Source organism: Sciurus carolinensis, chromosome 9 (genome assembly GCF_902686445.1).
Source record: "Sciurus carolinensis chromosome 9, mSciCar1.2, whole genome shotgun sequence".
NCBI classification, from domain to species: domain Eukaryota; kingdom Metazoa; phylum Chordata; class Mammalia; order Rodentia; family Sciuridae; genus Sciurus; species Sciurus carolinensis.
The window spans coordinates 56,510,741-56,522,805 of NC_062221.1; the positions used below are offsets into that span (position 1 = coordinate 56,510,741).

A 12,065-nucleotide genomic window follows, 5' to 3' on the forward strand; every position below is an offset into this window, starting at 1 on the left:
AGTAATTTCTTACTCCTAGAGTTATTTTGAGGATTAGAATACAACTGATATACCAAATTGATAGTGCATGGAAATGTACTCAACAGGTACTATATATTTTATTAGTGAACATTTGTATATTGCATATAATATGAACCAGGTACTGTTAAATGTACTTCATCATTATTACTTAATCCTCAGTAACAATCTTAAAAGGCAAATACTACCACAGAAGCTATTTCAGGTTGAGGGTTCCTTATTTATCATGCTTGGGACCAGAAGAGTTTTGGGTTTTGGATTTTTAAAAAAATTTTGCAATATGTGCATACTCACAATGAGATATTTTGTGGATAGAACCCAAATATAAACACAAAATTCACTTATATTTCATATGTACATAGCCCAAAAGTAATTTTATATAATTTTTTTTTGTGTACATGTGTTTTGACTGTGACCTTATTACATGAGGTCAGGTGTGGAATTTTCCACTTGTAACATAATATCGAGACTCAAAATGTTTTGGACATTAGAGAATTTTAGATTTTCGATTTTCAGATTAGGAATGCTCAGCCTGTATGTCTTTTTTGTTTTTTAATGACAACGTATTATTTAAAAACAAAGGTCTTCAGTTATGTTCCAGCTTCAGGGAGGTGATGTATATAAAGAAGATCTGGGAATGAAATTTGAATTAGACTGAAAGTTCATTTATAGAACATGGAAACATATTTCTTTTTGAGTTTTTTTAATTGAATTTTTATAAAATTTGTTCTATTTAGTTATACTCTTTTAGTTAAACCAAGAGTACAATGTATTTTGACATATACATACATACATGGAGTATAACTTCCCATTCTTGTGACTGTACATGATATGGAGTTACACTGCTTGTGTGTTCATATATGAACATAGGAAAGTTATGTCTGATTCATTCTACTGTCTTTCCCATTCCCATCCCCCTTTTTTTCTCCCAATTCCCCAATGTCCCAATCTGGTGAACCTCCACTCCTCCCTTCTACCTATTCTGAGTCAGCATCTGCATGTCAGGGAGAACATTTGTGTGGAAACCTATATTTCATTCATCCAAAGGACAGAGAGGGGGGTCTCTGTGGTCTCTGAAGTAAGCAGGGTAGGAAGCAGCGCTAAGCAGTTCTTTCTTCCTCTCATTCTTTAAGCTCTTCATCATGCCGCTTTCTCGTGGAACCTCTCCCAGCTGACCCTGCTCTCATTTAGTGTGACATGCTGGTCACACTAAATTGCCCTCCAGATGTTTTAGTGTCCCTGCACCTTGTATTTTTTTTTTTTTTTCAGTGGTGTGTACCTGATGGAGTCTAGGTTCTTTGGAAGTAGGACCATGGGCTTCTGATTCTTTGTGACTCCTCAGAATGTCCTGGTCAGAATGTCCTGGTCAGGGGCATGCAGTGTATGCTGCTTACTCCCTGAACAGATGGTCGAATAATGGAAAGAAGGACAGAGCTTCCCACCAGCCTTGTTCCGGAATCTGGGCCCAGGTGCTAGTCTAACAAGCACCTGTTTCTGGTCCGACTACATATGAATCATAGAACTAGAAAGAGCTGAGGGTACAGCCCCACCTTCAGTGATGTTTTCTCAAGCAAGTCTTTCAACCTCCCTGTGCTTACATGTAAAATGAGAATAATCCTATCAACCATCTAGGGTTACTATGAGATGCATTTTAAAATAACAAAATGCACTTCAAGTATGTAGCTTCAAGTACATAGCATTGGCAATAGGTGAGATTTCAGATTATTACTTCCCAAAAGGCACATGCGTGGTTTTTAAAAAGAAAAGTTTAACTTGTTTTCAATCACTAAAATTAGGGAAGGATTTGAGCTGATGTCATTACATTAAAAAAATGAAAATGGAAACTCTACAGAACAAATGACCAAATTTCTACAATACAAATTTGCAAGGAAAAAAATTGGCAAAATGGAGAGGGAACCAAGAAATAAAAAGAGATCGAAGAGACATAATAACCAATGACAACATAGGGACTTTCTTTGGACTTGGATTCAAAGAAACAATTAATTCAGAAAATTTGAATCCTGGCTGAATATTTGATAATAGTAAGGAATTATTGTCTTTAGATGTGATAATGGTGATGTGGTTTTATTTAAGAAGGAACCAGTGACTTTAGTACATATTAAATTTACTGATGAAATTAAGTGATGCCTAGAATTTGCTTGAGACAAATTTCCTTGAGGCAGAGGGCATGGTCGGGAGGTATAAACAAAACAAGATTGACCAGAATTTGGTCCTTGTTGGAGTTAAGACCTATGCGTGTATTCATTGTGCTCTTTACTTTTAGCTACCTTTGAGATTTTTTTATAACAGAAACTCTGAAGTTTCTTTACATTGCCATTTCAAGATTCAGTCTGAGAGTCACTGATAGGAAGAATTTGCTACCTTCTCCTTGGCAGTTATTAATAAATATAATGCCTAAAACTCAAAATCCAGCTTGATGTTGAAAATAATTTGACATTTCACTTTTAACATTAGCCAGAAGAAAACAGAAATCTGCTACATTTGCTACCAAATTAGCACTTAAGACTTGCAATTGTTAACACCTCAAACCTATGGGGGAGATTTTAAGCTGGGCTAATGAGCAGACTGTTTCATTTTGTTTTTGGCAGGGTTAACCTTTGGCAGACTTCCTGTGCTAATGTTTAAGTTTTGTTGACTAGTCTTATTACTAACTGGAAATTTGACTTTTGCTATAAAGTATATGTTTTTTTCCTCCCGTCTGTCTACTTGAGTTCCCAAGAGAAGCAAAGATAATAGGTATTTTTTTTTAAACAAGGTCCCATCATCCCCTGTTCTAAAAAGCATGCTGCAGTTTCTCAGAGTCCAGTGAAGCAACTCCTGGGCTGAGCCTTTTCAAGACTACAAGCTCCTTCTGCCCCAGCTCTTACTCTCTTCCTGAAGATATGTTTTTGAAACCATCTTTGCAGCACCATGAAACCAAGCTCAATTCTAATTAACTAATCCCCTTTCTCCAGAGACCAAAGAGCTTCTGGGTAGAGAGTGGGGAAGACATGTAATAAACATTACCATGACAGAGGTTGATTAGAACCCAAGGGAGAGGGGGCAGAATTCCTCATGGTTAAAGAGTTGCTTCTTTATGAAATAGGAAAGAGAAGGAGGTCAGATATTGAACATGTTTTCTTGGAAAAAACCATTAGAGAAGGCAGTAGCTTTCGAATTGGAGGCTTTCAAAAGCCCTGCCAGCCAAGCAAAGGAGTCTTGACCCCTAGATGAGCACTTCTCCCCTTTCCAAATTCTGGTTCTCACAGTCAAGGTCTTAGATGCCCCTCCTACCCTACATATAAGTGCACTGTGTCTTAGGGTGGGTTTTAGGAAACATTCCAATCACTGCTGGCAGCAGGACAGAGAAAACTCCCCCAAAGAGGTAGGACCCATACCCATGAGCCTAGATCAATCTTCAGTGTGTTATAGAATGATTGACAGGACCCCAGATCCTCCTCTAGGAAAAAGCCGAAGCCCCTTGACAGGGTAAGCACTTACACTCTAGTTTATCTTGAGGTCTCCCCGTCTCCAGCAGAGAGAGGTAACACACAACATCCTTCAGGAACACTACTGGGGAATCTGGGCTTGAAGACAGGGCAGCCGGTGCTCCCAGTGGGGTGGCAGCCACTTGGTTTTTAGCTGGTACTTGCTTCTCCACCATCTTGGAGTCTGCAATGGAAAAAAGGAAAGCATTCATGGAAACTTTATATTTAGTACTAATCCCTCTTTGTTTCCCTAATCTCTTCATGGTAGAGGTTAAGACTGTTATATTGGTGTCTTCAAAAGCTTGAGTTCCATAGATATGATCAAATCGGTGGTCCTAGAAATCTGGCTTGTGGAGGTTATATTCTCTAAACGGACTTCATTAGGACCCTTTTAAGAGTCTATATCCTTGTAAGAAATCCATCTATTCTTGGTAACTCTTCAGAAAAGATGATAGTGACTCTTGATAATGTTAATAGTCAACTGGTGAATGTTGTTTAGTTAGGGAATACACCCAATTTGTAGAAGTAATTTTGGCATTTCAAGATGGCAAATCATCCATAGTCATTTACTAATATATGCATACTTTTATTCTTAAACTCATTTAAAGACAGAGATGAATATTCAATAGAGAATAGTAGAACTGACAATCAATAATTTCCAAAAACAAGGAAGAACTTTAACTAATTGCAAACTTCATCAGTTGAAGAAAAGAAAATGTAGAAAATGACTTATTGCTACGGTTTGGTTTTAGAATGTCCCCCAAAGTTCATGTGTTGAAGATCTGGCCCCCCATGTAGCAATGTCAGTAAGTGGGGCCTGGGGGCAGTGATTGGATCATTAAGGCTCTAATCCCATCAATGAACTAGTCAGTCTATTGGTGGGTTCATAATTGAATGCTACTGGAAGGTGGGGGAATGAGGTTGAAGGGAGTGAGTCCTTCGGAGTGGTCCTTTGGGGACTATATTTTGTCCACTGTCCTCATTTCTCACTTCAGTGAGGTGAGGCCATCTGTTACAATGCCTTCTCTGTGACGATGCACCACTTCATTACAGGCCCAAAAGCAATGGAGCCAGCTGACTATGGAATGAAACCCCTGAAACTGGGTCAAAATAAATCTTTCCTCTTTTGTGTTTTTATTCTCAGGTATTTTGTCACAGTGATGGAAAGCTGACAAACACACTTATTGTATCCCAGGAATAGAGTAAGTTTTCCCTCTAAAATTTTCTCTCTTAAAAGAATTGTCTCCCCCATACTGTGTTCTAGTTCAGAAATATAAGGTTTAGTACTAAAAAGAAAACCAAGCAGCTATATTTTACTGTGTGAATTATATATATATATATATATTTTTTTTTTAACTTTTTTGGGGGAAGGGTACTAGGAATTGAACCCAGGGGCACTTTACCACTTAAAAGTTCCAGTCCTTTTAATTTTGAAACAGGATTTCGATATGTTGCTGAGGATAGCCTCCAATTTGCAATCCTCCTGGCTCAGCCTCCCAAGTTGCCGGGATTACAGGTGTATGCCACGTCATCCAGTGTCGATCTATTTTTTGATGTACTTTGAGTGTCTTCTCTCTTTCCTCAGCCTTTCTACGTCCATACTCATCAGAAATGATCACTTTATACCCAGCAGGCACATACACCTCACAGAAAACAACTGACCAGGGAATAAACAGAAGACTGGCAGTGGAAAATCTATTTTAGGTGTTGTAAAACCACCCAGTAATACAATTTTAGCAAGTAATAAAGTGCTGAAGACAGAGACAGAGACAGAGACAGCCTTGATGGTAATACCTGCTGGAGAAGTTCATGTGGCCTGGACACTCTTCATTCAGAGAACCAAAGAGCCAAGCAATGGGAGTCCATCTCAGGACAGAAGAGCTGTGCTAGATGGAAGCCTGCCAGGTCTTGGGGCTTAGGTTGTGAGTCTGAAGGGATTCAAAGGGACAGTAGGGGAGACTATTGTACTCTGTGTGCTACAAAGGGCTCCATGAAGAGACCAAAATGGAGCTTATAACAGCTACAAAATAAGAAAAGGATGTTTCATTCTGAAGTCTCAGAGGACCAGATCTTTGAACATAATTTACTACTGGACAAGACCCTCAGTAGGTTACAGGAAGATATAACCTTTATGAAACAAGAGCAGAAACCCTCAGGGGTGAGCGAGTAGAGATAAAAATACAATTGGATGGGATAAAAACTTGGATAGTGAGATAGGGGAGGATTATAATAAAATTACATATGCAACAGAAATATTAAAATCACCAGTGGAGGAAAAGTCATAGAAAAGCAACAATAATGTAGAAGATAAATGAGACAAGTCCTTTGTACTGAGTAGTTACTAATACCCCAAGTTATTGCTATATCCTCAGACTATTCATCCATTGAAACATTATTGATGGTTTCAACTTTAACCCAGAGTAACAGGGACCAGATTTATCCTCCTACCTGAAACAACTAAAAAACTGGACAGAAGACATGAAACAATGTTTCCAAGGGCATTAATATCAGGTAACAACAAACAGTGATCCCTGCGAAGATAGGAAACAAATGAGATGACTCCTACAATTGTCACATCTTACTCTTTGGAAAGAATTCCTGGGTTGCACTTGGGGAGGGGGAACCCAGGCAGATCTGGCTATCTCGCTGGGCTGAGATGGGGTTGGGAGAATGGGGAGCCCAAAGTGGCAGAGGTCACCGAGCAGAGTGCTGGAGCAGAGGGAACTTCATAGGAGAGAACTCCAGACATATGTAGAAGGTCCCCTTTATAGAACAGCAGAGAGTTACTCTTATTCAACTGAGTGGTGATTAGTACTCTGGTATGAGGAAGCTAGCTACCTGAGGTGGGGAAAGAACCAGGGTTAGAGAAACAACCTCTGGAATGCTAGGAGAATCAGGAATAATGTCTGTTCTCATTAACTAGGCAGATAACCCCTGTAATTCCCAAATTATGAGCAGAGTACTCAGAAGAGTTTCCTCTACAGTGAGGCAAATTTGGCCTGTTTCTGCCTAATAAATTTAAAGCTAGACCTCTCCTACCAAATAATTTTCAAATAATCTAACTATACCCCAAACGAAGCTTAAGAATATGTATAGGAATGCAAAAATATCCAGTACCCAACATTTAGAGAAGAGATAATATGAATTCTACAGAAATTCTCCCAGAAAATTTAATTCTACCCATTTTATTAGACCAGCATTATTCTAAAGCCAAAACTGAAGATGATACAAGAAAAGAACATGCATATCAATTAAGGTAAGTGCAAAAGTTCTTAATAAAATTTTAACAAAATTGAACCCAACTAATATATAAAAAGAAATTAAATGAGATCTAAAGAAATAAGGAGATAGGTTATATTCAAGGATTGAAAACCCCAGTATGTTAAATGTTAGTTCTCTTTGATCTTGAGTTAGGGAAAGATTTCTAAGATATAATACCAGAAGCTCAATTCATAAAAGATAGAAAATGATGAATTGGATTCCATAAAAATTAACTTTTTTTTTCTTCAAAGACAGAGAATGAGAAGACAAGTCACTGTCAGGGAGGAAATATTTTCAAAGTCACAATACCTGGTAAAGAACTTGCATCCACACTATATAAAGAACTCTTCAAACTCATTGCAAAAGCAAAACAACCCAATTTAAAAATGGGGAAAAGATTTGAACACTTTACTAAAGAAGATATACAGCAGGCAATTAAACATAAGAAGAGATGTGCGGCATCATTAGTCATTAGGGAAATGTAAACTAAAACCACAATAAGATAGTACTGCACACATAGAATGACTAAAAATAAAGAGACCATCACACCACCTGTTGAGGATGCGGAGCAACAGGAACTCTCACACACAGCTGTTAGATATAAAAAATGGTTTGACCACTTTGGAAAGAGTCTGACAGTTTTGTATACAGTTAAATGTATACCAATACCTACTGTATTATACCCAGTCATTCTATTCCTTGCTATTTACCCAAGAAAAATAAAAGCTGTCCTGACAAAGACTTGTGCAAGAATATTCACAGCAATTTTATATGTAATATCAAAAAACCCAATGTTGACTGGCACGGTGGCTCACACCTGTAATCCCAGCAACTCAGGAAGCTAAGGCAGGAGGTTCATGAGTTCAAATTCAGCCCCAGCAACTTAGTGAGGACCTAAGCAACTCAGTGAGACTCTGTATCTAATAAACTATAAAAAAGGGCTGGGGATGTGGTGTGTTGGTTAAGTGCCCTTGGGTTCAATCCCTCATACCAAAATAAAACAAAACAAAACAAAAAACCCCAAATGTTCATCAACAGATGAATGGATAGACAAATTGTGGAATATCTACATGCTAGAGCAGTAATCAGTAACTAAAATATTCATACACACAAATGGATAAACCTCAAAATTATTATGCTGAATGAAACAAGTCAGACAAAAAAGTACACACTATAGGATTCAATTTATATAAAATCCAGATGATGCAATCTAATATAGAGTGGCAGAAAGCAGATCAGAGCTGGCAGAGTAGAAGAAAGGAATTACAAAGAAAACTTTTGGAGATCATGGATATATTCATTATATTGATGATTGTACTGTTTTTTTCAAGTGTATACATATATCAGAACTTATTAATTATACAAGTTACATGTGCAATTTATTTTATGCCAATTTTACCTTAATGAAACTTTTCTTTTAGACTTTATTACAGTCTTTCCTTAAGATCCTTGCATCACTAAAGCTATGTGTGGATCTTGAATCATTGTTCTAGTTTTCCTTGAGTTTAGTGTTCACTCCTGCATGGAGATGCTGGGGTCCATGAGGACTGAGGGGCATTGACACTGTCCCGTTGTTGTCCTTCCTTCTCATGCCACCTTACATGAAATATCCCTAACCTGTGTCCACCGGAATACATCCTCAGGTCCCACCAGTGAAAAAACAGCCAATGTCCTCTTCCAGATCCCAGAGGTTCTCTCCTGATACCATCACAAAATCTTTCATGTGAAGGTTCTTGGGCAGACCTGCCTTGTCCCACCTTCTTCCCTAGTCTCTGTATTACCTTATCCTTCCAGTTGGACAGTGTAGTATAGTGGAGAGAGCACCAAGCAAGAAGCAGAAGACAAGGATTCTTGCACTGCATTTATGCTAACTTTTGTATGATCTTGCACAAATAAGCTTATTCCCTGCTTGGTTTCTCCATCTATCAGAGGGAGGGGCTTGCATGAAAACTGATGTTTTTCCTTGAACGACGGGAATTTTTGTGAATATAATATTAAGTGAAAAACAAATCTGGATCCAAAATTACATACAGTCTGATCATCATTCTATAAAAAATTTCTTACAAGTAAATTACACACACACACACATATACATACAGGTAATTGTATTGTTGTATTTTTGTTGCTTCTTTTTTTTTTTTTCCAAGACAAACTTTAAGAGTAGTTTCAGTTCACAGCAACATTAAAAGAAGGTATGGAGAGAAATTTTTCACATCCCCTGCTCCCACACATGTGCAGCCTCCCTCCCATGCAGCAAGGTTCCTCACCAGAGTGGCTGGAATGTTTGTTGATGAACCTATATTGACACATCATTATCACCTGAAAGCCACAGTTTACATTAGGGTTCACTCTTGGTGTTGGACTGTCACTGGCTCTTTGCGGTACCAAATCTGCGGATATTTGTTACTGCCTGCAGCAACAATTTGCGCGGGTCTTTATGGGTGGTGGACTGGAAACGAACTACTTTTACTATCTTTCTTTAGTGGGCTGCTTTCTGGCTTATTCACTTGTTCCCTGGGCTATAGAGGAAGAAAGGCTTTTCTTAGGGAGAGAGAGAGAGACTTTGCATAAGAAAGAATCTTTGAGGGGAGAGAGACTGAGAGAAAGATAGAGAAAGAAAGGCTTCTACGCTTATCAGAGATCTATTTCTTCTTAGGTTTCTGCAGCTTCTTCTTAAAGGTGCATCCTGCATCCTGTGAACTACAGGTGCGTGCTAGGAGTATGTGCTAAAGGTGTGCTGCTTCTCTCTGCTTGCTGCTGCCCCTATTCGCTGCTTCTCTTTCTGCTTGCTGCTTTTCTCTGCTTGCTGCTGCTCCTTACTGTGGCGCCCGCCTTCTGCCTACGACCCGCTTATATCACCTCCAGGAGGCGGAGAGTAGGGCCACACCTCTTATGCAAAGATTAGGCAAGAAGCTAGATGTCCGAGCAGGCACGATTAGGAGTGCTCAAGAACACATGCGCATGCATTGTGTGCGTGGATGATAAATCACCTGAGTGTGCTTATGTCAATTAACCTCCTCGCTGCTGACAACCTCTGGCTGACTGTCAGGTGCCACCCTGGCGATGTCCGCATGGCACAGCCCCCAACATTGGACAAGTTTTGAGCGTGGATACATGTGTAATGACACGTCTCACCCATTGTCATGCCATACTGAAGAGTCTCACTGCCCTGAGATTCCTCTGTGCTTTCCCTATTCAACCCTTCCTCTCCCAACCTCTTAAAATCACTGCTCTTTGTTGTTGATTTCTTTTCCTTCCTTTTTGTACTCTTCAAATTTTCTACAATGTGAGTAAACTGCTTTTATAATTGGGGAATACTAAAAACAATAAAACAAAACTCTCTGAAACAGGGGACTTTCCCTGAGACTCCAATATTCTGAATTGCTGAAATATCTCAACAGCCTAAGAAACAAAATTAAAACCAGGAAACTAAAGCTCTTCATTTAGCCCGGGTCCTTCCTGAGCTGACATCATGACAATGATAGACTGAACCAATGACTGAAGACCATCTCTAAGTGCCTTATGGAGACAAGCATGTACTCCTAGTTCTGGAATGAATAACTTGAAGTGGGTTGTGTGAGATCTGAGCTTGGAGACTGATCTGATAGGTGTAGAGAGGTCTATCAAATGAGAATTAGTTCTTCCCTCTGGCTTCTGCTTGGGAACAAGCAAAGGGTTGGGATTTTCAACAGATGGTCTAATCTCTGGTGATTTCAGGACTTGGCTCTTCCTTGCTGGCAGAGGCCTCTATGTGGCATCTGCCTGGCCCTGATTCTTGTTTCTGAAGAACAGGGGCATCTAATTAAGACATCTATTGAAGGGGGCCTAGAAGAAAAAGATTTTCTCCTTTAAACCTCAAGTCTCAAAAAAAAAAAAAAAAGAAGACGAAAAAAAGTGTTATACATCCTCCTGGGCCAAGAATCAGATAAGTGCCCTTTCATGATCTGACCACATGATTTTCTGTATAAGCAAGGAAAATGGTGTACTGCAAATCACTTCTCCAGGAAGAAATCTTTGGAAGTTTCTCTTTCAGCTCCATAATGATATAGTTATTGAAAATTAGCATGGTGGGTCCATAAATCTGTCAAATTCCATTATGGTTATCCATCATCTTTTCTCAAATATCACATAATGACTTCTTTGCAGTAAATTCTTCCTTGATACCTCAGAATCTTCAGCCACTAAAACATACCCTGCTCAGACAATTTGAAACATCAAGAAAGAAATGTAATTTCTCCTAGGTAACTCTTGAGATAGCAGATACTTGGACTAAAATAAATAGTCTCTGGGTAAAGCATTTGGGGTAGGGTGTTTTTCACCATTGATTTTCTTTTTAGGAGTTTAAAATCTCAAAACTTCTCTTTTTCCCTTTTCTTCTTACTATTAAGATGATTTATGTCAGAATATGCTTCCTCTATTCCAGGTAAGACTTTATATGTCTTAAATTCACTTTATCAAGGGGCTCTGGCCTGAGCATGGGTGGTGAAGTGCTGAGCAGGCATGGTTAAGCCCATACTTTCATAGGGCCTGGTTCTACTGTGGTCCCCAAAGGCATCAGGAAACACTGATGCTCTTCATTCTGGCTCTCTGGGGCTTCATGAGCAGCCTACAATTTGAAAAGCTTATAATCCAGATAGAGGCCACTCTCCTTTCCAAACCATGCTCTGCCTCCCATCATAGTGAATTTTTAAAAATCTCATCAGTCCTTCAGTTTAACAATGAAAATTCCATAATAATTCTAATTTCCTTTTGTCTGTGACTGGAATAAAGATTAAAACTGTATTTAATGTCCACTTGAAGAAACTGTAGTCCTGGATCTCTGTTACAATTACTTCTTTTTTCTCCTTTAGTTGTAGTATCTCTTATCTGTCTTGTATATACATATACATATATATGTGTATATATATATGAAAAATATAATAAAACCACATTCTTATTCCCTAGGTACATCCCAAGTTCTTGAATTCAACCTCATGTACCTATATTTTCGAAAAAATGATAATGTACAGTAAACAAGGTTCAACTCTCTCAACTTTATATTTGAAGGTTCAGGAGCAACCTGGGAGAGTGATTTCCCGTGAGAACAGGATGCGTAGTTGACACACTGGGAGGCCAAGGGTGCAGACCATGGCAGGTCATGATGAGTTAAGAACAGGGTATACCTCTGTAGTGGCCTGAATCACAATGGCTAGTGTTATTGAACTAAAGACTAATGTTATACGTGCCAGGCACGGTTCTAAGCATTCACACATGTAACTCACTTAATCTTCATAGAAATTCATATTATCATTTCCTTTT

The 12,065-nt window shown here is 38.8% G+C and overlaps 1 protein-coding gene across 6 annotated transcripts in view; it reads right to left on the minus strand.

The window, feature by feature from the left end:
* The window catches only part of Dgkg (diacylglycerol kinase gamma), a 207,793-nt gene that overhangs the window by 133,316 nt on the left and 62,412 nt on the right, over positions 1 to 12,065 (minus strand). For all 6 annotated transcript variants that reach the window (XM_047563810.1, XM_047563811.1, XM_047563809.1 and 3 more), the window contains exon 6: positions 3,520 to 3,690. In XM_047563810.1, coding sequence (XP_047419766.1) covers positions 3,520 to 3,690 — 171 coding nt within the window. The remainder of the gene's footprint in view (positions 1 to 3,519; positions 3,691 to 12,065) is intronic.